The sequence below is a fragment of the Furipterus horrens genome, unplaced genomic scaffold (assembly GCF_987537825.1).
Source record: "Furipterus horrens unplaced genomic scaffold, mFurHor1.1.pri manual_scaffold_5, whole genome shotgun sequence".
Classification (NCBI taxonomy): Eukaryota; Metazoa; Chordata; class Mammalia; order Chiroptera; family Furipteridae; genus Furipterus; species Furipterus horrens.
In genome coordinates, this window is record NW_028327175.1 from 125,889,159 (window position 1) to 125,915,800 (window position 26,642).

The following is a 26,642-nucleotide window of genomic DNA, read 5'->3' on the forward strand; positions in this document are numbered from 1 at the left end:
TTTGAAATCTCTTCCCTTTCAAAGGTGATTTTAGTTTTAGGAAAAGCCCGAAGTCACAGGGTGCCAAATCTGGGCTGTAGGGGGGGCAAGTCACCTGGGTGATTTGATGTTTCACCAAAAAACTGCATGAGATGTGATGCATGCGCAGGTGCATTGTTGTGATGAAGCTGCCAATCACCAGTTGCCCAATGCTGCAACCTTCTGAATTATCTGGATAGTTTCCATGGAGGAATGTTCAAGCTTAACGCAAAATTTGATGCAGATTTATTGTTCTACTTGCTCAACCATTTTGAATGTGATGGCCACACAGTACACATGCTCACTCAACAGCCTCTACCACCCCCACAGACTAGTACAGTGAAGTCATCATTGTTCATGCATGCACATTTCAGTCCACTCTCCTTGGCTATCAGGTTACATCAATGTCTTGCAAACCATTCTTGTTATATTAACAATGGCTGGACTTTTTCCAGACAGACCATATATTGAAATGAAGTCTAGTATATCAATAAGAGGCAGAGAAGATGAGAGGGTGAGTATTCAAAACCAGATACTTGTCAAGTCTCTACTCTATGCCAGTCACCTTTCTAGGATGCAGGTCTGAGGGGAAAAGATGAGGCTGTCCAACCTCAGGCTCCAGTAGTTTATGACCCAGCTTTGTTTTGTGCATGTGAATACACATGCTCAGTACTTAGTAGGTTCTCAATAAATAGGTCTTGAATAAATGAAAAACAGCTTAACGCAGTTGTAGTGCATTTTAAAATCCTGTCTTATCAGGCAACCTTTTCTCTTAGGACACCAGCCAAGATAAATCATATTATCTGGGATAATGGAGTGAAGTTTACTGAAGTTATAACACAGTGGAACACCAGAATATGGTCCAGGAAATGATGGGGTGGCCCACAGTCCTTGCACACCACCACTCCCAGCATCACCCCTTATTCAGTCATACCTGCAACAGTGTATAGAGCTGTGATGACCAACAGCCCAGCTATGGCTAGGTACAGATCCAGTTTCAAAGACTGCTGAATAAAGATGGCACCCGCATACATGTCCACCTGTAGAAACATGAAGTGGATGGATAAATGAATGGATGCATGGATAATGGGTGGATGGGTGAATGAATGGATGGGTGGATGTGTGCAACACAGGTTTCCCCTAGCCCAGATTCGGCCCCAACCTAGATTCTGGAAAACTCAGAAGGATTGTATATTATTATTCCTTCATCCATCTCCTTCCAGATTTTCGGTCTCAAACTGGAGCCCTGTGGTCAATTACATTTGAGACCACTTCCCTGGGCTAATACAACAGTCTACTCAGTGGTCTTCTGTTTCTACTCTTAGTCTTCTTCCACCTCCACAGTGTACCTAATCAGATACCATCATTCTCATCTCCTTCTCTCCCCAGTCAAGCTCTTCAGTGGCTCTCCAGAGCCTCCATGGTAGTCTAAATAAATCAGTTAGGCTTGTATGCCAGGCCTGGCATGACTTGTCTGCCTCTTGGCCTCATTTCCTTTATTCACTTCCTATTACCAGTCCTCTGGGCACTCTGAAACATGCCCTGCTTTCCTAACAAGTCATGTTCATCCATGCTTTCAAGCTTTTGTTGTGTCTAGCCCACTGTTCTGGAATGCCAGTTCCCCTTTCTCTAAGCTCCTCCTCTGATGTAACTGCCTGTGTTAAAGCTTCCCCAGGTGTAGAGCTAATTCCTGTTTAGGTGAAATATAACTCCTCTGCCTCTCTTCACCCTCTCACATAGCACCAACTGCCCCCGCTCCAGCCAGATGAAAACGACAGCATCCACATGAGTCAGGCTGGCTGAGCAACACAAGTCCAGAGCCTGCTGTGCCTCTGCTCTTGGCCACTTTCCAGGGGCCCTGCCTATCCAAAGGTCAGGGTGGGGCAGGCCCCTGTGCCATGAGCACATCTGATTAACAGCTTATCACTGCCAGTCTCAGGAGAAAGATCAAAGTCTCATCCTGAGATGTTGCCGAAGAAGCTTTGGCAGGAGTGGGGGAGGAGTTCTTCACTCCATCATTTCTTCTGACTTCCTCTGACCATGCTTACCCTCCCCCCACCTCTCTCATCTTCCTCTAGCTTCCCTGAAGCATGGAGAAAGTGCATGGGACAGAGACACCCCAGCAGGGGGCTGTCACCAACCTTCTCACCTTACCGAGATCTTGGTGAAGATATAGATGAACAGGTAGAGCACAGCCAGGATGATGGGGATCCTGTTGCCGCCAAAGCGTTTCCTGAGGTATTCTGGCATCGTGGTGACCTGGGGGCCAGAGTTGAACTTTCACCACCCACCGACTCTGGGCACATGGCCTCATGGCACCAGCCCTTTCCCAGCTCCCACAACTCAGAAACATGTGCCCGGAGGGATTCTCGATGGGGAACTCAAAAAGGCAAGAGAAAAAGGGAGCAAAGAGGTGTGGTGTGGAGGAACTGGGGTTCTGTGCAGGTGTATGTACCCAACTATCATATTCCCCAAATGTGAGGCATTTGTGTACCCCCATCCCAATTTTTGCCATCTCCACTATTATTAATAATGTTTCCCTTTCAACCAACTCATGTTTTTATATAAATAAATTGATCTAAAGGAAATTTCTTTTTTTAAAAATATGTTTTATTGATTATACTGTTAGAGTTGTCCCAATTTCTTTTCCCTCTGCTCCCCTCCACCCAGTGACCTGCCTCCCTCCAGTTGTCCCCCCCTTTTAGTCCATGTCCATTGGTTGTGCATATAGTTCTTCTCAACCTCTTCTGGTCTACTTCATTCCCTCCTACTATGCTTCTTAAGTCCTGTACCATCTCCCTCCCTTTCCTCCTTCCCTCTCCCTGCTGACCTCCCCCAAATATGTTCCCCATATCTGTAATTCTTTTCCCACTCTCGTTGCCTATTTAGTTTGCCTTTGTTTTGATTCCCTAGATTTTGTTGTTGGTTGTTCTGATGCAGTTTTCATTTTAATGTTCATAATTTTGATCCTCCTAAACCAGTCCCTTTAACCAGTCCCTTTAACATCTCATATAATAGTGGTTTGGATCTAATGAACTCCTTCAGTTTTACTTTGTCCTGGAAGCACTTTCTCTGCCCTTCTATTCTGAATTACAGTTTCTCTGGATAGAGTATTTGTGGCTGTAGGTTTTTGCTTTTCATTACTTTGAATATTTCTTGCCAGTCCCTTCTTGCCTGCAGGGTCTCCTTTGAGAAATCAGCTGATAGTCTAATTGGGACCCCTTTGTACATGATTCTTTTCTTCTCTCTTGCTGCTTTTAAGATTCTCTCTATCTTTAATTTTTGACATTTTGATTATAATGTATCTTGGAGTGCTTCTCCCTGGGTCCAGTTTTTCTGGAACTTTCTGTGCTTCCTGGACCTGTAAGTTTATTTCCTTCCCCAAGTTTGGAAAATTCTGCTTCATTATTTTTTCACATAATTTTTCTATTTCTAGTTCTTCTTCTTCACCCTCTGGCAATCCTATAATTCGAATGCTCGTTCGCTTACAGCTGTCCCAGAGGTTTCTGAGCCTCTCCTCATTTTCCTCCCTTTCGGTTTTCTCTTTCTGCACTGGTTGACTGTTCGTTCCTTCCCTGTGTACCAATTTGTTGATTTGATCTCTGGTTTTCATTTCCTCACCATTTGTCTCATATGTGTTTTTGTTCGTTTCAAGGTGACTAGCTTTCATTCCCTCTCTATCTTGTTCCAAATCTTTTGTTAATTCTGTAAGCCACCTTATGATGATAGCTCTGAACTGAACCTCAGAAAGATTTCCTATTTGCTCATCTGTTAGGTCCCTCATCTGCTGCCTGGTGAGCTGAGTCACCGGGATTTCAATCGTGGTCTGCTTCATCCTGACAGTTTTCTGTTTACCCTTGCTTCCTGGGTGGGCTGTAGGGGGCGGAGCCCCGTGCACTCGTCACTACCCATTGAACAGCGACCTTTTTCACCGCTTTGTGGTGCTTTGTGTGGGGGCGGGGGTCCAAGATGGATTCCTGCCATTACTCTCCGCTGAGAAACCGGGAACCTCCTTCCCCAGCCCTCTGGGCTTCACAGTACAAAGCAATGGGGAGTCTGCCTTCCCCAGCATTGGAATCGCGAGCTGATGGGTCTCGACTGCAGCCAAGATTGCTCCCCTGGTGTTTCCTGCAGTCCCACTGCTATCCCCACTGCTACTGCGGACAGCACTGCCCGACCTTTCCATCCCGATTTTGATTTCACCCCTCCTACCTGTCCAGACGAGCACTTCTGGTTAATAACTTCATACGTTGGGCTTCCATGTAGTTTTAGTTTCTGAAATTTCTGGTTATCTTTGGTTTTGAGGTAGTTGTAGTCCTACTTAGTTGTGGAGGGAGACAGAGCGTGTCAGTCTAAGCCTCCATCTTGGCCAGAAGTCCCTAAAAAGGAAATTTCAAATCTACACTACAAATGAAAAATTGGTCCTAAATTTATGGAAACCAGCAAAAAAAAAAAAAAAAAACAAAAAACAAAACAACAACAACAACAAAAAAACGTAACCAATGAAACAATTTATCTATTTCTGGAAACTTGCTGTTGCACACCAAAAACTCTGGGATCAGAGCCTACTCATTCTTTCTTTAAAAAGAAAATAAAAAGAGACAGAGAGAGAGAAAGTTGTTAGAAAAGCATTGGAAGAATGTAGCAACTCGACTTCCGGCCAAGAGGGAGGCGTAGACAGACATGCTGTGTCTCCCTCCACAACTAAAAAGGAATACAGCTACCTCAAAACTAAAAACAACCAGAAGTTCCAGAAAATCAAAGTGCATGGAAGTCCAACAAACAAAGATATAAAGAAGAAATACTCATCCAGATAGGTAGGAGGGGTGGAGCCAGGGCAGAGAAGACATAGTGTGGTGGTGGCAGCAGCGGCAACAGCAGCAGGCTGACGGAAAGTGCAGTTACACGTTTTAAAAAGTCAGGAGGGACACCTGGGGAGCATTCCCAGCTCCTCACCACACTGCGAAGCTCACTGTCCCAGCACCAGGGAAAATCAAGCCTCATTGCTTTTGACTATGCAAACCAGTGGAGGTTAGGATGGAGGCAGAAACTGCCAGTCTTTCAGCAGAGTCCGCTTGTTAAAAGGGCCCCCATGGACCTAGAACATCCGCAGACCCACCCACTCTGGGAATGATAGCCAGGGCAGCAGCTAGAGGGGCGCCAGTCCAGTGCAGAAGTGGGAGAAGTGCCTGGAAAAGGGGCGAGTGCTGGGCAAGTGGCATTGTTCCCTCTCAGACCCCTCCCCTGCACACAGCGCCACAACGTGGTGAAACAGGTCGCCTGTTACTGATGAATATCTAAGGCTCCTCCCCTTACAACGTAACTGGAGCGACAGCTCTCCCTCGGACATGGAAGCAAACAAACACAGGACACTTCTGGCAAAGATGGAGGCCTAAACTGACAGGTTCCATCTCCTTCCACAACTAAGAAGAAATACAACTACCACAAAACCAGAAATAGCCAGAAGTTCCAGAAAATAAATGGAAGTCCGACGTATGAAGTTATAAAGAAGTGGCGCTCGTCCAGACAGGTAGGAGGGGCCAAACCGGGGAGGAGAGGTCAAGCTGTGCTGTCCACGGCAGCAGCAGCAACAGAGGCAGGACAGTGGTAAGCACTGACACCCGTATTTAGGGGGAGGCGAGAGGCGCCTGGGTTGCACCCCCAGCTGCAGACCAGACCCATCAGCTTGCAATTCCAAAACCGGGAAGGCAGACATCCATTGCCTTGGACTGTGAGGCCTGGAGGGGGTGGGGAGAGAGGAGGCGGCTCCCAGTCTCTCAGTGGAGAGTGAATGGCAGGAATCCATCTTGGACCCCCACCCCTGCAGAAAACGCCACAGCGTGGTGAGATGGGGCACCCGGTTGTGACGAGTGCACAGGGCTCCGCCCCCGAAAGCATAGGAGGTGTGACAGCCCTGCCCAGGAAGCAAAGGTAAACACAAAATGGTCAGGATGGCACAGATCATGATAGAGGATCCTGGTGATGCAGCTGACCAGACAGCAAATATCTAATCTAATGGACCAGCAGATAGAAAATCTTTCTGAGGCTCAATTCAGAGCTTTGGTTATAAAAATGCTTACAGACCTAACAGCAGATCTTAAACAAGATGGGGAAGGAATGAAGACTAATCCTGCTGAAATGAACAAAAACACATACGAAACTAGTGGTGAGGGCAAGAAAACCAGGGATCAAATCAACAAATCGGAACATAGGGACGGAACAAATGGTCAACCAGTGAAGAAAGAGGAAACGAGAAGTGAGGAAAATGAGGAGAGGCTCAGAAACTTATTGGACAGCTATAAGCAGGCCAACATTTGAATCATAGGGCTACCAGAAGGTGAAGAAGAAGAACTAGAAATTGAAAAATTATGTGAAAAAACAATGAAACAGAACTTCCCTAACTTGGGGAAGGAAATAAACCTATAGGTCCAGGAAGCACAGAGAGTTCCAGAAAAATTGGACCCAGGGAGGACCACAACAAGACACATTATAATAAAAATGTCAAAAATTAATGATAAAGAGAGAATCTTAAAAGCAGCAAGAGAGAAGAGAATTACATACAAAGGGGTCCCAGTAAGATTTCTCAAAAGAAACTCTGCAGGCAAGAAGGGACTGGCAAGAAATATTCAAAGTAATGAAAAGCAAAAACCTACCACCACAATTACTTTATACAGCGAAACTGTCATTCAAATTAGAAGGGCAGACAAAGTGCTTCCAGGACAAAATAAAACTGAAGGAGTTCATCAGATCCGAACCACTGTTATATGAAATGTTAAAGGAACTTGTTTAGGAGAAGGAAGGTCAAAACTATGAACATTAAAATGAAAACTGTATCACAACAACCAACAACAGAAGCTAGGGAATTGAAACAAAGGCAGACTAAGTAGGCAACGAGAGTGGGAAAAGAATTATAGGTATGGGGAACATTTTGAGGGGAGGTCAGTGGGGAGGGGGTAAGGGAGGGAGATGGTGCAGGAGTTAAGAAGCATAGTAGGAGGGAGTGGAGTAGATAGGAAGATGTTGAGAAGAACTATATGCACAACCAATGGGCATGGATGAAGGGGGGGTTACAACTGGAGGGAGGCGGGTCACTGGGTGGAGGGGAACAAAGGGAAAGAAATTGGGACAACTAATAGCATAAAAGCATATTTAAAAAAAAAAAAGCATTGGACAGGAATTAAGGGCATTATAGCACCAACATGACACTTTCCCCTGGAGTTTATCAAACAACTAAAAGACTACAGCAAAGGTAATTACTTCGCTATGTGATTTAGTGTCATGGGCCTCATGCTGAACATCTAAAATCATCTCAGTAACCTCTATTCGTTCATGTTTTAAACTTTGGGGAAATTACTATAAACCTTTAGCCAGATCACCATGAAAATTGGTGAATTCTAATAAAAAACTGCTAACTCCAGAGATGACAGGAAGTTTTTAGAACTCCTTCACCAGGGAGGCGCTGAATTAGGGACCCTCCCTCATACCCTAGGGTAGGTGGTCTGAAGCCGGGTGTCATTACCATATGGTACACCCCAGGGTCTGAACCATGTTGCTAAGAACCATTATTTAGGTGGCACTTTTCTTGAGGTTTGGCATGTCCTTTCTCCATCTCCTCATCCTCTCTGTATCCCCAAGCTTGGGGTTGAAAAAATTTTATATCTAGCCTCTGGAGACCTCAAGCCAACAACTGTTCTTCCATAAGGTCCTAGATCTTGAAGGAAAGAGACCGAGTAATGATGGTATTTGCAGAAATGTCTGCAGCTCCTCCTCCAGGGTGTTGCACTAATCTAACTCAGGGAGGAGAAGAATGGGTGCCAACCATGATGAATGGCAAGCCCTCCATTCCAAGGTCAGATTGTAAAGGCAGAACAAGTTCGGAAAGGAGACTAGGAGACTAGATGGCAAGGCTTGATACAAGAACAGTAAATTATAATGGTAGGATCTGGATGTTGTTAGTGTAAAATTATTTCAATTTTGGTGTATATTTGATATTTTCTTTATAGTAAGATATTCACAGAAATGAATTCCAGTAATAGATGGACATTTTAAAATAGAAAAAAAATTTAAAAGAACATAGCTCTTTCTCCTCCTTTCCCCCAAAAGGCAGTTTGGGACTCTGATCCTCACGAGTGTCTTGCCTTGACCCTCAGATCTGCTGCAAGGCCAACAGAACTGGGATTTTTCAGAAGCATGTTATTCTGAACTCTGACACTGTATTAGGGAGTAACACACAGAAAGATTCAATCCAACTGTGTGAAATGAACACATTCTTGATGATGTGTATGAGAGCTAGTTAGAGAGAGCATGCAAGGGCTTTAGCCCACTCAGGTAAGTGGGTTCACCCTAAGCTGTGAAGGAAAACCATCAGCTGGTCTTGTGTGGACTGCACTCCTATCACTGGCTGGCCACCTTTATTCTCCTTAGACCACTTCAATCTAGAGACAGCAGCACAGCCTGTACACACAGGAAGTTTCTAATGAGCTAAGAAAGGAAGGAGGGATAAAAGTCTCAGAAGGCGAGCAGCATTGGTATCTGGAAATCAAACCCTGGGGGGAAATGCGAAGCTTGCTGACAGATGGGAGGCAGAGCCTAGGCTGTTTGTTGTAAAGTACCTGAGAAGGTAGTTTGCCAGTCAGTAAGGGTGTGAGAGAGACAAGACAGACAGAGGCAGAGACGAGGCTGTTCATACTGAAGGGGAGCCACCCTTCAGGGTGAATGCTAACAGGAAACAGTAAGTGACAGCTGTCCAGAGAGATAACCACCCTAGCTAGCTTCTGAGGACCTCGCTGCTGGTGGCTCCTCACTCCCTCACACATTCCTCATCTCCTGGGGGTGGAGGGTGGTGAGGGAACTTCAACATTTGTGCATTTTGCCCATCACATCCAGATTGGGACCCCCATCTTCATGTAGAATCCCTCACTCTTCTTCAGAAAGCCGCACCCCTACCCCCATCCCTCCCCAGAGCCCTGCCCAACACACAGTGAGGATTCCAGCTCCAATATCAACTCCCTTTCTTTCCAGTTGGTTCCCCAGTCTGAAAGCAGTTTCAAAAACAGTGCAGAGGACCCACATGCCACACCCTGTACAGTATCCTACTTTGCTCAGCCCCAACAACAGTTGGTCATGTCCCTCAGCCACCTGTTTCTCTGACCAACGCCTGGTCTTTGTTACCTCCAGGTCCCCATTCCCCTCTGAAACCCCAAATTTTCATCAGTGTAGCTCTCTCATTTGTTAACTTTGCTGAGCCCTGCTTTGGGTCTTGACCAGGACTTCCAGTCCCTACCTGGTGCCTCTTATTTTGGGTGTCAGCTCACTCCTTATTTCACTTCTTTCTGAATTAGTGTAAGACCCTGATACTGAGTCATTTTGACAAATCTTTATTATGCATCTACTATGGGCCAGGCACTGTTCCAGACACTGGGAGAAAATGAGATAGTTCCTGCCTTCCTGGACCTTACAGTCCAGCGATTTCCAACCTTTTTCATCTCATGGCACACAAACTAATTACTAAAATTCTCAGCACACCAAAAAACATATTGTTTTTTGCCGATCTGACAAGAAAAATTCTCAGCACACCAAAAAACATGTTTTTTGCCGATCTGACAAGAAAAATAGGTAATTCATTCATACTAGACAGCTATTGTGTTGGCTATTGTCATTTTTTAATTTGACAATCTGAGGGGAAAAAGGTCAGGTATTGCATGTTTTAAAAATTCTATGGCTCTGGTTGCAAATTGCTGTTACTGTCCAGTGTGGTGCTTCTCAGCCAAGGAAGATTTGTACCTTCACAGGGAACATTTGCAATGCCTGCAGACATCTCAGCACTCACAATCTGAGGGCTGGTAGTGGCATCTAGTGGGCAGAGACCACGGATTCTGCAACGTCAACAGAGCACAGGACGCTCCCCCCGCCCCACTCCCCTGCCACCACACACACACAAACATACACAGCAAAGAATCTGCCAGCCCAGCATGCCACTACTGCTGAGGTTGAGAAACCCTGATCTAGAGGGAAAGACCTCTTAATTTATAACCACATAAGCCAATGAAAAACAGCAACTATGGCAAATACAGTAGAGGAGATTTCACCTAATCAGAGAGGTCAGGAAGGGCTTCCTGGAGGAACTGTGGCATCAAGGAGGATTTGGAAGATGAATAGAAGTTAGTTGTACCATGAAGGGAAGGAAAATTTCTAAGCAAAAAGGAAAAGATCATAATGGTCTGGCGAGATGAGAGGCTGTTAGGAACTGGCACGCAGCTGGCATTCAGCTCAATTATGCTTCTTCAGTGAATGAGTAAATGAATGAAATGGTGGAAGCAGCTGCAGATGGAAAGTAGGGTGGGCTCCTAGATGTACAGTTTATGTTTCATATTTATAAGTAAAATTGGTCTGTAATTTTCTTGATGGGTAATATTAGCATTATCCTATTCTTAAAAGATGATGGACAGTATTCCTTCCTAAGCAGAAAATTAACTTAAATGTGAAAAGTTCTAGAAGATAAAATAGACAAATTTCCTTATGACCTGGAATAGGAAAGATTTTTTGAAACAAATAAAAAAAAACAGGAAATGGGGACAAATGTGACAGCATTATAATTAGGATCTGTTTATCAAAACACCATTAAGAAGTGAAAAGGCAAGCCACAGAGAAGGGGAAAAAAATATATTTGCAACACATAGAACCACTCTCAAGGCTTGTTTCTAGAATATATAGAGAATTTCTACAAATCAATAAGAAGCTATATGGCCTAACAGAAAAGTTGGCAAAGTTCCTAGACAAGTTACTCTAAAAGAGGAAATTCAAATGACCAGGAAATATATAAACAGAATTGGCAATTGAAAACACAATGAGACACTGCTACACACCCACCAAATTAGCAAGAAAATATCAATCAATGGCAAGGATGTGGAGCAACAGAGACAAGGGAATTTGCATGCACTGTGAGGGGGAGGATAAGTTGAGAGGCCTGTTCTGAGAGAAAATTTGGCGGTATCTAGTCAAGCCAGATAAACATAGCCAATGACCGGAGTTCTACTCACAGGTATTGCCCCAAACACGTCCATCAGGACACACATACAGAAAGGTTCACAGCAGCATTTCCATCACAGCCAAACATTAAATGGACAAATAAAGTGGGGAGTCATAATACTACATAACACTCCATAGCAATGAAAATCAGCACATCAGCTACATGCAACGAAAGAACATGTTACCCTGTTCCATTTACATATATAGGTTTAAAAAGTAAAATCAAGCCATACCATTAAGTTATGCATAATTAAAACTGTAACAAAAAGTAAGGACAGAAGTATATGAACATCAAGTCAAGGAGAGAGGGAGGTGTTGAGATCTCCTGAAGGCACATGGGTGAGATTGGGATGTCTTATGTCTTGATGTGGGTGTTCATTTTACAATCATTTGTGAAACCGTTCACTTGTGTTTTATCACTGTTTCATGTGTTTATTTTATTTCCCAGTAAAAATGACTGGGTAGCTTTACATCTTTTCTCTGCATGACATTCCTATGGATGACAGTCCCTTACTTATAGACACATGGTTGTTCCCTGGGTTTTCTATCACTAACAGCTACAGCAGTCACCTCCAGCCTCTGTGCCCTTTCTCAACCTTCAACTTCATGAGGTCCTTCCTCACTCTCAGCAGATGACAAAATCTTACTTGCCACCAAAAATGAAAACTATCACCTGAGAACACCTGGCCACCCTACCTATGAACTAACCTGTATTTTCACCATCCTTTGACACCTTCCCATAGTAGGTGCTCAATGACTACATACCACTGCTTTGGCCCAGAGACCCTCATGCTCCATCCAGTGCTGTTACACCCCAGATATTTTTTCTCTGCAGGAGCTAGTCACAGTGGGGGTGGTCAGACCCAGGTCCCTGCTCACCAAAGGCCTTGCTTATTTAGACTCAGTATTATCTCCAAATGAGATTGTGTATCCTCACATCACTGCCCTTTACATGGAGTATACTACTTCTGGCACAAAGTGATTTTTAAATAATTTCTCTCATCAGTTCTTTCTACTTTGTGTACTTAAAAAAATTTTTTTATCTTTGTTAAAAAAAATTTCCAAAATTCTATTAAAAATACCAACTTATATATACAATAAACTCAGTAACCTTAAAACATGGTACACACACACACACACACACACACACAAAAAAAAAAAAAACCACCTCACACAAGCTATATCATAGTATCACTGTTAAAAACTAAAAAAAAAAAAAAAAAAAAAAAAATTCCCCCAAAATATCAGAGAAAAAAGACACATTGCATACCTACAGAGAAATAATAACACAAATCATGAACAACTTCTCATCAGAAATAATAAAAGGCACAAAGCAATGGTGTGATATTTTTAAAGTGTTGAAAGAAAAGAAAACTGCCAACAAAAACTCTAAATCCAAGGAAAATATCCTTCAAAACTGAAAGTTAAATATATTTTCAGATCATTAATTTTCATAATAGAAAGTGAAAAATCAATTATTGGTTTTTAAACAATACTATGATATTGTATAATCTTGCTGAATGTGGTAGAACATCTAAAACAGAATTAAGTCTAGACAGTACAAGTGACAGAAAGCTGTCAGTAAGATCAGAAATGATCTGGCTGGTGTGGCTCAGTGCATTGAGTGCCGGCCTGTGAACCAAAGGGCTGCCGGTTTGATTCCCAGTTAGGGCACATGCATGGGTTGCCAGCCAGGTCCGCAGTTGGGGGCATGCAGAAAACAACCACATGTTGATGTTTTTCTCCCTCTCTTTCTCCCTCCCTTCCCCTCTCTCTAAAAAGATAAATAAAATCTTTTTTAAAAAGATCACTAATAACATTTAGAAGTGTTCTTTCAAAAATTCTAAAGCAGCATTATTAGGTAATAAAAATTATAATATTTTATATCAGCCAGAAATAACTCAATCACTGTAGTCTTGCATACAAAGGAGGGGGAAAAAACACTGAATTGGATTTGGATTTTTTTTTTTTTTAGTTAAAAGTAGTAACGTATGGCTTAAATATTTAAGAGAGACTTCAAATTTTATATTTGTGTTCTGGCTTTAAAAAAATATTTTTGAACCCACATTTCTTCCAGCTTCTGAAAGCTCCATGTGTATCTTTGACATCCATTACTAGGTGGGGACTGCTAAGGACAAGGTTCCTACTTTTTTCACCTGTGCGTTGTCCCTCTCCAATGCTAGGACCTCTTAAGTACTGTCCATTGGATGTCCACATGCAGAGGGAGGGATGCTGGGGGGAGAGAGAGAGAGAGGGAATGCAGGCTTGTCCCTTCCCAAAGGGCTCCTCATTCCAGTGCACCTAATGTCCTTCTGACTCACCTGACCAGCAATGTAGATGGGGAGGAAGATCCAGGCCAGTATCAGTACGGAAAATAAGCCCTGTAGAGAAAGCAGAGTCAGGATTCGGCTTCCACCCACATTAGGTGCCCATCTAGATTTCCACTGCACCTGGAGATAACCTGGTCAGCCTGCACCTCTGCATCAATCTCTCAGTTGCCAAGTGGCTCACCCTCCCTGGACCGTAATAATTCCATATTTATGTGGGAGAAGGGGATGAAGTAAGGACAGGTGGAAATAGAAGCTTTTTTGTGAATCTTAGCACAGTGTCTCCTAAACCTCACATCATCCCCCTTTATCCAGGTATATTCCCTCCCTTCCTTGAGCAGGGGTTCAAACAGTTGGTTGGAGCATCGTCCTGACACACCAAGGTTGTAGGTTCAATCACCAGTCAGGGCACATACAATAATCAACCAATGAATGCATAAATAAGTGGAACAACAAATCTCTCTCTCTCAAATCAATAAATAAAAATATTAAAAAAAAAAAAACAGGGCTGTGAAGTCAGGCAGGCTGGTAATGCTGGAAGAATTCATACAGGTCTCTGAGGCCCATTTTTTTCACCTGTGAAATGGGAGCAGCAGAGCCTCACTGGGTTGTTGAAATGAAATCAGTGAGATGATGCTTACTGAGCACTTACTATACTCCAGGCACTTCTCTGCACATTTTGTAAGCATTTATTCCTTTAGTCCTCCATGTGGCAGGTACTATTATTCCTATTTTATACATGAGGCTCAGAGAGGTTAAGTCACTTGTTCAAGGTTACATAACTTGTAAGTGTTGCAGCCAGGATGTGAACCCAGGCAGTCTGGTTCTACTTTTAACTGAATCCTATAATATAATAATATATGTAAAGTACTTAAGTCAGTGGCACAGAGTAAGCACTAAAAAGTTAGTTATTATAAACATAAAGGTCACTTTAACAAGTACATCCCCTCCCACTCTGAAAATCAAATCCTGAATGAAGAGCACGTCCTGTCTCTTGGGTATCTGGAGTGGCAAAAAGATCATGACCCACCAAACCACATAATTTTTGTGATGGCCGATTGGTATCTAATCCACAGAAACACCCTCCAGTCCCAGGATACCTTCTAGCCTCTCATCCACCAGGGACAGATTCCAAGCCCTCTTCCTCACACATCTACTTGTTGGGGTCCTGGCCTTATGGCCCCCATCAAGGAGACTTGTAGATCAAAATGATTTTTGCTGACTAACAGTACCTTGATGTTTCCTGTTTATCTTTTCATAAAGTACCACGCCATTTTTAAAAGTGCAGGGCATTCAAATAACTGCCCCCACCCCCAGGATCTACCTATTGGGTAAAAAGTGAGCGGTCTACTCCACGGTAAAATACTCACATCAAACTCATAAGCAGCTACAGAAATCCCCACAGCAGCGCCTGACCCTGCCAAGCCTACAAAATGTCCACTTCCTATGTTGCTGGCAAACAAGGATGCACCCACCTGTGGGGAGATAGACAGATCACATCTTGAAGCCAAGATCTGGGGTACATCCTCCCCACTCCCAGTTCTTCCCATGCTCCAAAAGGACGAAGACAAAAGGAGATGTGGAGAAGACAGAGCTATTCTTAGCTTATCTGACACTTTTTTTTCAAATTGGAAAAGACTCCTTCCCCAAGACTTTTACTTTCACTTATCATAAATTAGTATAAAAAATGTATATATCTATGTTGCCCAAAATGTGAATTGTGCCTAGGGTTGTGCAGTGCACGACTTGAACAACTGTGTGCAGCATCCCTGGAAGGAAGGATAACAGGTATTGTACGAAGTGTTCCATGATGAGAATCAGGAGCTTTGTGTTATTCCCAGCTTTGCTTCTGTATTAGCAGAGAGTCCTCCTTCTGGTACTTGATCCCAATTCTTGTAAGAATGCACTTGGTCCCAACCCCTGGTCTCAGTTGATTGGACAAGAGAAGTCTGGATGCCTCGCCCAAGCTGAGCCAATTACATTTTCTCTCTTGGGAATTTGGACACCATCTCTGCTGGTCCCTTAGATTGAGGGTATATAACCCAGGGAGGTGTGTATGTAGCAGGGGGGTGGGCGGTGGGTGGCATGTTCAGTTACGTACTTATCACTGCCGCTTTGCTGAGAGAAAGAAGCATGATGGAGAGATTCAGGGAGAGGCAGACCAGAAGAGCACCAAGCAAAAGAAGTGGAGGTGGAGAAAGAAATAGAATAGAAATAGAGAGGAGGCAGGGGTGAGAGGGAGACAGAACTGTCTGAGAGGGCTCTTGTGGCTCCTGTTGACTTTCTAGTCTCTGGTTTTCATCCAGTTCTATTCCACTGATCTAGCCTTATGCCCGTAACACATTTTTTGATTACTGTCACTTTGTAGTAGGTTTTGAAATCAGGAGATGTGAACCTTTCAATTTTGTTTTGTTCAAGATTGTTTTAACTCTTCTGGGTCTTTGTATTTCCATATAAATTTTAGGACATGCTTGTCAATTTTTGCCCCCCAAAAAGCGCCTGGAATTTTGATAAGGACTGCATTGAATCTGTTCATCAATTTGGGAACTATTATCAACTTAACAATACTAAATCTTCAAATCAATGAACACAGGCTGTGTTCTCAATCTTTAATCTTTCTTTGAGTTCTTCCAATGTTTTCAACGTATATGTTGCACTTCTTTTGTAAAATTTACTAAGTAGTTTATTCAGAGAAGGAAAACTCTGATTCCAAAAAACCTCCGCTGCCTTGCGGCATACCTCTTCAGGGGAAAGGCTAAGGGAGTAAACCCCGACAGAAAATCCGGAGCCGGAGTCCCTAAGGCGGTTTGACGTTGTAGTCAACACCGGCAACTCCTGCGGCGCACCTGAAGCCAAGCTGTATGGACTCCGTCTTTCCCTTGGACCCTTCAGCTGCGAAGAGAGGGGGGGTCTGCTGCATGGGCAACAGCAGACCCTCCATATCACCCTGCCCAGGCTCTGTAGCTTCAGCTCCACTGGAGAGCACACTCCAGCGTCATCGCAAGATGTCGATTCAACACGGGAGGAGACAGATACCGCGTCACTCCCGAGTCGGACTGCACAGCCATTCTCGGCGGTGCAGATAGACTCTTAAGAAGCTACACCATCGTCTCTCGAGACGGACGGCTGCCGACGACGACGACGACGACGACTAAGTAGTTTATTATTTTGATACAATTGTAAATTGAATTTTCTTAATTTTATTTTTAAATGGTTTATTGCTAAATATATAAAAATTTTGACTTTTTATATACATTTTATATTGATTTTTAAATTGATCTTACATTCTGCACTTACTGAACTCATTTGTTAGCTATAGTAGTTTTTCTGGGTTAATCAGAATTTTCTATTTTCAAGATCATGTCATCTGCAAATAGAGACAGCTTTATTTGTTTCTCTTCAATATGGATGGCTTTTACTTATTTTCCTTGTGAGTTTCCCTGGCTAGAGGTTCCAGTAAAATGTTGAGTGAAAATGGCAAGAGAGAATATCCTTGTCTTGTTCTTTATGTTGGGGGAAAGGGTTTAGTCTTTCATCATTAAGCATAATGTTATATGGGACAACAGCAGACCCTCCATATCACCCTGCCCAGGCTCTGTAGCTTCAGCTTCACTGGAGAGGACACTCCAGCGTCATCGCAAGATGTCGATTCAACACGGGAGGAGACAGATACCGTGTCACTCCCGAGTCGGACTGCACAACCATTCTCGGCGGTGCAGATAGACTCTTAAGAAGCTACACCATCGTCTCTCGAGACGGACGGCTGCCGACGATATGGGAGGTTTTTTGTTACTCCACTTGTTCGGTAAAAATCTTTCTTCCTATTTCTAGTTTGCAGAGGTTTTTTTTTTTTTTTAATCATATAGGGGTGTTGAAATTTATCAAACTTTTTTTCTGCAGATATTGAGATGATCACATAGTTTTGTCCTTTATTATTATGTAGTATGGTGTATTATGTTAACCAGCATTTTTGTATGTTGAACCAATCTTGCATTCTTAGGATAACTCTCATGGTCATATATTGCTAGGACTGGTCTGTTAACTACTTTTAAATCTATATTCATAAGAGGTATTTGTCTGTAGTTTTCTCTTGCAGTATCTGTCTGATTTTGGTACCAGCATAATATGTAATTCACAGAATGAATTAGAGAGTGTTTACTTATATTTTTGAGAAGATTTTGTGAAGGATTGGTGTCTTTATCCAGTAAGTCCAATATTGGGTTTCTTCAGGGGCACTTTCTATTGACTGCTCTTCTTCATGTATATAGACCATGACTCACAATTTTATGTTGAAAGTGGACATTTAAAATTATGTCATGTGGCATCTGTAGAAATTTGATTGTTCCCCTTTCCGCAGGGTTGATTATTTTTGTAATTTGTTGTTGTTGCTGCTCCTACTGTTTATTTGCTTAGAGACATTCTTTAATGAATTCTGTAAAGTCTACATTTATTTTATCATGTGTGATCACTAAAGTCTCTTTCCACTTAATTTAGTGGTCAGCTAATAACCAGACAGAAATTTCCTTAAGTAATGAAAGCAATAAGTCTACCATTTTTTGCCAAGGAGCTTTCAACACTCAACCTGGATGTTTATAACTCTGTCCTAGTCTTCACTTTCTGTTTATGCAGAGCCTCAAGGTAAGCCAGAGGTGAGTGCTTAGGGCCTTGTCAATTCCTTTCTAAGCATATGCCAGCCCTGGATATGCACATGACTTTCTATAGTCCCAGGAATATGTCAGAGCTATTCAAAATACTCCATGAATATCTTTCTCCAGCTTTCCTTTTAAGTGCCTTTGTTAGCCCATTGTGTGCCCCAGCTGTTATTGTTGTCTCAGATGGTTGCAATGTTAAATAATTGCCACTGATTGTTTTTGACAAATGTCTCTGGGGGAAATGTTACTCTTGCTAGTGGGGTTTCCAAGGTAACTTCAAGAGGCGAAAATACTGACAATCCTATGAGAAATGGGGCTTAAAGAAGCTTTAATCCTGTTCTGACTAGAGGCTCAGACATCTGTCTTCTTTACCTCTTAAATGCTGCATCTTTTAGACTCACTTCAAATGGGGGAGTCCTTCCCTCTTCTTAGTTCAAAGATTTAACCCTATTTTAGGATATCATAAGTGAAAGTATTATCCCTGACCACCTTCCCAGCGTCCACTAAGTAGAGGCCTGTGGGCATATGTGATGTGTACGTGTGTTTGGTAATGCCCTTAGATCTACTTGAAAACAGAATACTATAATGGCCTCCAATTTTTCTTAAGCTTTAGTCCTGCTCATTTCTCATCATATATGCCTCAGAGGAGGTTACACATCCCCCGCCTCTCAGTGTATGACCCAGGCTTGAGCCAGTCAGCACATCAAATATCCTGGCCGCAGTTATTGGGAGATGGTTATCTCATCAGAAATGAGATATTTTCCAGGGATACTTACATGGGAGCAGATGCTCTTCCCATGCTGGGCTGAAACTTAAGAGGGTGAAAGGTTTGGAGCACTGTCTGTCATCTTGTTGATGTGAAGTTGTGTCTGTTTGGGAATAGCACCCATTCAGAAGAAGAGATGATAGATAGATAGATAGATAGATAGATAGATAGATAGATAGATAGATAGATAGATAAAGAATAAGTAGAGGGGAAAAAACCAGGTCCTAACAATATCACTTGAGCCCTAACTAAAACCCTGGATTTTTTCTTTAGGTGAGCTGATGAATTTTTTATTAAACAAATCTGAGTTGGAGCTAAGCCTTCTCTAGTATCAACTATGACTTCCACACAACGTGCAACTAAATAGTCCTGACAAAGCAAAGGCTAGACAGATCATCAGCACTTGAAAATTCTTTGAGAAGTGATTTTAATTAAACCAAAGACTACTTACTGGCCACCATACCATGTCCCCTCCAGCTAGGAAGTAGCCTTTCACTGTGTCTCTTTTGGTCTTCACTGTGGACTAAAACAAAGAAGAAAAGTGGGTGAGGGAAAATATTAACAAACAGAGGCTTTCCAAGAATGGCCTAAGCCACAGATTATAAAGTGAGAATCCCATAGGCCAGATTTAAACATCAAATATATTTTGTTTGACCCATGGTTAAAAAGAAGATTTTAATTTGAATGCTTTTAGAGGAGATGTAAACTCATTAGGTCAATACAATCTATACTCATCCCTGCTTCACACATTTATAACCTACTTCATCCCTAGGCATTTGAGTTTTAAACCCCTGACTTATCTATAATAGCTCATACTATGCATTATTTATTCAGTGTTAGTATTTGTGTAGTGTAATACCAGCATATTGTTAGACGTTATGCTAAGCATTTTAAAGCATTATCTCATTTTAATTCTTACCAACTCTCATAAGGTTGATATCATTAGGCCAGTCGAACAGATGAAAAAATTGAGGCTCAGCATTCAAATCACTTATGTAGACAGCAAAAGGGACAGGAATTCTAGTCTAGTTCAGCCTGATTTTGAGCCCATGTTTTTAGCTAGTCTACAAAGCCATTTTTAGAAGTAAGCTTCCTGGCATTGAAGGTATTTTCATACAGACATTTTGGGCACTAAATAGTTTGTGTGATATTGAATGAACTGTTTAACCTCTCTAAACCTCTGGGTGTGAATGTTGGTGAGGGGATTCTTATTAGATGAGAAATGGCATTATTTTGAATTTTTCCATCCCTGCAAATAATCTCCCTATAGAAAATAGGCCCTGGACTTCTGGTCAAGATGGTGGCATAGGTAAACATGGCTTGCATCTTCAAACAACCACATCAAAATTAAAACCGAAATATAGAACAACCATCACTCAGAACCATTGGAAATCAAGTTGAATGGAAGTCTGACAACTATGGGATTATAGAAGCCACATCCATCCAGACTGAGCCAACAAGCAGGTGCCATATCTGAGACTCCATCAACCTGGCTAACACTGTAACACTTGCCTTGGAGATCTCTAGAATCTGTGCCCCACAAACTTATGGACCCACACAAGCTGATTTTTCCATATGAATTACTGGTCTTGGGTCATGCTTCAAAACTTTCTAAATTCTAGCAAATAAACAATAGCTGGCCTCAGTGTGCCCCAAGCCCAGTCCTAGCAGAAGCCAGCCTAGATTCACAGATTGGCTTCACCTGGGAATCTCCAAAGCCAGGTCTAGTAGCAGCCATCTCAGATTGCTTCATAGCTGAGACAGGGTGGCCATGAGAAAAACATGGGTGGGGACTGACCTTTGCCTGCATCACCTAGGGGACTCCAGGGCCTGAACATCCAGTGAACAGTTACAGACCACACTGGAAGACCACCACCTCCCCCTGCACAGCTGAACCTCCATGGAGGGCAGAGGTTGGTGGTAAGTGGTCACAGCAAATCCTTGCAGCTGGCTGGCCTGGGTAAATCCCTCCCATTGATTGGTCAACAGCAACCAAGGCTTAACTACAGGATGAGGGTATACTCAGCTTACATGAAGAGTGCACCTCAAGTACCTAGCATGGGTAATAGGGGAGGCTGTGCCACCAGACCCTACAGGACACCTACTATATTAGGCCACACTACCAAGAAATGGAGTCAAAGCAGTTCTACCTAATACATAGAAACAAACACAGGGAAGCTGCCAAAATGAGAAGACAAAGAAACATTGCCCAGATGAAAGAACACATAAAAAATTCCAGAAAAAGAGCTAAACAATGAGATCCAGGATGGTGCAGGAATAGTGGAAGCTACACTAACAACCTCCCAGGACCAATCTGGAATTACAACTTAATTGTGGAGGAATCATCCAGAATAACCAACTGAACACTAGCTGGAGAGAAGCCTTATAACCACAGACAGAAAGAAAAGGCCGCTTCACACGTGACTGGTAGGAAGTGCAGAGACGTGAGAGGGCTGGCTGGGCTCCCATGGGTAGAAGCTGAAGAGACTGAGAAACAGCTCAGCAGCTGAGGGTTCCCCCTGAAAAGGGTGGGGTCTAAACCCCAAGCTTGGATTTCCAGCCTACACCAACAGAGCCAAGAGTAAAATAGCACCCAGCTGTAAAAAGTGAAAAGTCATTGAGTTTTTTGCCAGGCTGAGACTGCTGGAGACACAGAGAGTTCTTAAAGGAACCACATTCAAAAATATATTGGCACCCATTTACCCTGGGCTCCAGCAGATAGGGGGCAGAGTGGGCTAGAGATGCTTAAGGAAAATTTGAGGCAGTGGCTTTGAGGAAAGAACTGAGGGAGCAGCCAACCAGTGCTGACTCATCCTGGTACTGCAGGCAAACCACTCCCCTCCAACTGGCATCAGCCTGAGGGGAAGAAATAGCCCCACTGACAAGAATTAATCTTCACCCCTGTCAGTGCTTAAGCCTGATGGCTAATCAAAGATTGAATAGATGAACAACTAAAGGATACAGACAAAGGCAGTAGATCACTCTCCGGTAGTCTTGAAAAGGCTGTCTAGGTCTAGACTGGGACATGATCTTTTGTCACCAGGGGTAGATCCAGGATGTAAAGAGAGTGCATGTCTACAACCATATAGAAGACATGGTGGAAGGAGTGACTCCATCAGCTAGCTGGAGGGAAGGAAGCACCAAAGAGCAACACAACAACGACCAAAACCCAAATACAACCAGACATCCCAAATAAACAGCATAAAGGGCATTTCAAGAGCATCAAGTTCAGGAAATCAAGGAGGTTGCACCACTGAATACTACAGGTTTCCTACCACAGACGGTCACACCATAAAGACCGGAAGTCAAAGCACGTCAGTCTAAGAAGCAGAAACAAACAAGAGAAGTCACCAAAAAATGGGGAGACAAAGAAACAACCCCCTATCTAAGGAAAAGAGGAATCCAGAATTCCCAGAAAGAGCACTAAATGAAATAGAGCGCTATCAGACATGGAATTCAAAAGAATGGTTATAAGGAAGCTCAATGAGCTCAGAGAGCTCAAAGAAAACTACAAAGAACTCCATGGGAACTACAAAGAACTCCAGGGAAGCTACAAGAACTTACTGAGAACTACACCAGCATTAAAAAGGACATAGAAATTATCAGTTGCTGAGTTGAAGAACATGGTAGAAGGAATCAGAAGCAGGCTAGATGGAGCATAAGTTCAGATCAGTGAGCTGGACTACAATGTAGAAAAAAATCTCAGACAGTGCAACAAAATGAAAAAAGACTGAAAGAGAATAAAGAGGTTTTAAGAGACTTGCAGGGTAACATAAAATGTAATAATATCCAAATTATAGGGATACCAGAAGGAGAAGAAGAGGAGCAAGGGATAGAAAACCTGTTTGAAAAAGTAATGAGAGAAAAATTCCCTAAATTGATGAGAGAAAAAGTCATGCAAGTCCAGGAAGCACAGAGGGTCCTGGTGGGCAACCACTCCTCATGGTTTAAGGAATTGTAGCCCCGGCCTGAGCATGAATGCTGCCAGCATCCTGGCCGCGCTTCTCTCTAAGTCTCAAGATAAGGCTGCGTGCGGAACATGACTGACAACCACTCAGAGGGTTACCATGGGAATTGGATCAAAGAGCGCTCATGATGCTCATTATGCTTTAGAAATTGCTCTGGTTTCCTTATCAGTAATGTAACATAAACAATCTCTAGCAAGGAGTATATGAAACCTTGCATCTGGTCAAGATGCTTTATGGACCCTGACACAGACTGGTCACTGTGACCCCTGTACTGGTATGTGTAATCTGTTACTGTCAAACGCCTAATGGCTATTGATGATTTATGAATTTTAGCCTTGTATCTCTCGTATGTATCCTTCTCAATAAAAGGCATAAGGGATGAAAGTTTGGCTGCTGGTCTCTACTAGAGAGGCAGTCACCTTCCTTCCCCCAGACATAACAAAGTGTCCTGGGTAAAAAGTTTGTTCTGCCGTGGTCATGAAGCCTCTGCTGGACAGAGCAACTTCCAACCAAGCCTAGGGTGTGCGTGGCACCTCCACTATAGGTCCCAATGAAGATGAACCCAAAGAGGCCCACTCCAAGACACATCATAATTAAAATGGAAAAATTCAAAGAGAAAGAGAGAACCCTAAAAGTAGCAAGAGAGAACAGCTAATAACATGCAAGGGAGCTCCATAAGGCTATCAGCTGATTCTCAACAGAAACACTACAAGCCAGAAGGGAATGACAAAAAATATTCCAAGCAATGAAAAAAAGTCCTACAGCCAAGACTACTTTACTCAGCAAGGCTCTCTTTTAAAATGAAGGCGAAACAAGAAGTTTCTCAGAAAAAAAAAAAAAAGGCTAAAAGAATACGTCTCTACCAAACCAGCATTGCAAGAGATGCTAAAGGGAATGCTTTAAGAAGACGAAGAAACAGAAAGAAACAGAGAGGAACATGGGTACAAAGGGGAAAAATGACAATGAATAAGTAACTATCAATAATAACTTTAAATGTAAATGGATTACATGTACAAATAAGGTAGCTCAATGGATTAGAAAGCATGACCCACATATATACTGTCTACAAGAGACCCACCTCAGAACAAAAGATCTACACAGACTGAAAGAGAAGGAATGAAAAACATATTTCAGGCAAATGGACATGGAAAAAAGCTGGGATAGCAATACTTATATCAGACAAAGCGGATTTCATAACAAAGGCCATAAAAGAGACAAAGAAGGACATTTCATAATACTTAAGGGAAAAATACATCAAGAGGATATAACCCTTGTGGACATATATACACCCAACACAGGAGCACCATAATTTATAAGAAAAAATATTGGATGACTTCAAGAAGGATATTAACAGCAACACACTCATAGTAGGCGGCTTTAACACCCCTACTATGAGTAGATAAAATGGACTTAATTTACATATACAGAACATTTCACCTCAAAGAAGCAAAATATACATTCTATTCAAACCACATGGAACATTTTCAAAGATAGATCACACAGTAGGACACAAAACAAGCCTCAACAAATTCAAGAGAATTGAAATTATATCAAGCATATTCTCAGATCACAATGACTTGAAACTAGAAACCAACTTCAAGGAAAAAACTAAAAACACTCAAATTCATGGAGACTGAATAACATGCTATTAAACAGTGAATAGGTTAACAATGACATCAAGAAACAAATAAAAAGTTTCTGGAAACAAATGAAAATGAACAATGGCCCAAAACCTATGAGACAGAGCAAAGGCAATCCTGAGAGGGAAGTTCATAGTAATACAGGCCTACCTAAAAAGGGTAGAAGAATCTCAAGTAAACAACCTAATGCTACATCTACAAGAACCATAGGAACAACAAAGCCCAGAGTGAGTACAAGGAGGGAAGTAATCAAGATTAGAGCAGAATTAAATGACATAGAGACAAAAGGACAATTCAAAATATCAGTAAAACCAGGAGCTGGTACTTTGAAAAGATAAAGAAAATCAACAATCCTTTAACCAGACTCATCAAGAAAATAAGAGAGAGAACATATAAATAAAATCAGGAACAAAAGAGGAGAAATCACAACCGATATCACAGAAATACAAAGGATTGTAAGAAATTACTATGGACAACTATATGATAAGAAAATTTACAACCTGGGTGAAATGGACAAATTTATGGAAACATATAATCTTCCAAAATTGAATCAAGAAGAAGCAGAAAGCCTGAATAAACTGATAACGACTAGTGAAATTGAAGAAGTAATGAAACAACTCCTGGTACACAAAAGCCCCAGACCAGATGGATTCACAGGTGAATTTTACCAAACACTTAGGGAAGAACTAACTCCTATCCTTCTCAAACTATTTCAAAAAATCCAAGAAGAGGGAAGACTTCCAAACTCTTTCTATGAAGCCAGTATTATCCTAATTCCAAAACCAGGTCAACACACAACAAAGAAAGAAAACTACAGGCCACTATCGCTGATGAATATAGATGCTAAAATCCTCAACAAAATATTGACAATCTGCATCCAGCAATATATTAAAAAGATCCTACACCATGATCAAGTGGAATTCATTCCAGGGATGCAAGGATGGTATAATATTCACAAGTCAATAAACAAAATGAAAGACAAAAATCACATGATCATATCAATAGGTGCTGAAAAATCATTTGATAAAGTACAGCACCCAGTTATGATAAAAACACTCAACAAAGTGGGAGTAGAAGGAGCATACCTCAACATAATAAAGACCATATACGAGAAACCTGCAGCGAACATCATACTCAATGGGCAAAAAGTGAAAGTTTTCCCCCTAAAAACAGGAATAAGACAAGGATGTCCACTCTCTCCACTCCTATTCAATATAGTTTTGGAAGTTATAGCCACAGTATTGAGACAAAAAAAGAAATAAAAGTCATCCAAATTGGAAAGGAGGAAGTAAAATAGTCAATATTTGCAGATGGCATGATAGTGTACAGAGAAAACCCTATAGATGCCACCAAAAAACTACTCAACCTAATAAGTGAATTTAGCAAACTGGCAAGGTACAAAGTCAGTATTCAAAACTTGAAGGCTTTTATGTACAGCAACAATGATCTATTAGAGATAGAAATTAGAAAAAACATTCCATTTCTATAGCAACAAGAAAAATAAAGTACTTAGGAATAAACTTAACCAAAGAGGTAAAAGACCTGTTCTCAGAAAACTACATAACACTGAAGAAAGAAATTAAGGAAGATACAAATAAATGGAAGCATATACCATTAAAATGTTCATACTACCCAAAGCAATTTACAGATTCAATGCAATCCCCATTAAAATATCAATGACATATTTCATAGACCTAGAACAAATACTTCAAAAGGTTATATGGAACCAAAAAAGAACCCGAATAGCCACAGCAATCTTGAGGAAGAAGAATAGAGTAGGAGGAATCACAATACCTATCAAACTATACTACAAGGCCACAGTAATCAAAACAGCCTGGTATTGGCATAAGAACAGACATATAGATCAATGGAACAGAATAGAGAGCCCAGAAATAAACCCAGGTTCATATGGTCAACTAATATTTGACAAAGGGGGAAAGGACATCAAATGGAGTGAAAAGAGCCTCTTCAACAAATGGTGTTGGGAGAACTGGACAGGGACATGCAAAAAAAAAAAAAAAAAAAATGAAACTAGACCACCAACTTACACCACACACCAGAATAAACTCAAGATGGATCAAAGACTTAAATGTAAGCCGTGGCACCATAAAAGTCCTAGAGGAAAACATAAGCAGGAAAATTTCAGATATCCCACGTAGCAACATTTTTACTTAATATATCTCCTAAGGCAAGGGAAATAAGGGAAAGAATAAACAAATGAGCCTACATTAAACCAAAGAGTT

General features: G+C 41.9%; 1 protein-coding gene across 3 annotated transcripts in view; it reads right to left on the minus strand.

Moving 5' to 3' along the window:
- Window positions 1–26,642, minus strand: part of SLC5A11 (solute carrier family 5 member 11) — a 68,558-nt gene that overhangs the window by 22,378 nt on the left and 19,538 nt on the right. Inside the window, exons 3-7 of one of the 3 annotated variants that reach the window (XM_090277724.1) lie at window positions 19,243–19,314; window positions 14,744–14,848; window positions 13,368–13,427; window positions 2,173–2,277; window positions 953–1,058 (exon numbers count right to left, since the gene is read on the minus strand). In XM_090277724.1, the coding sequence (XP_090133850.1) occupies window positions 953–1,058; window positions 2,173–2,277; window positions 13,368–13,427; window positions 14,744–14,848; window positions 19,243–19,314 (448 nt within the window). Of the gene's footprint in view, window positions 1–952; window positions 1,059–2,172; window positions 2,278–13,202; window positions 13,268–13,367; window positions 13,428–14,743; window positions 14,849–19,242; window positions 19,315–26,642 lie in introns of those variants that run through there. The other 2 variants (XM_090277725.1, XM_090277726.1) reach the window with 2 other exon arrangements.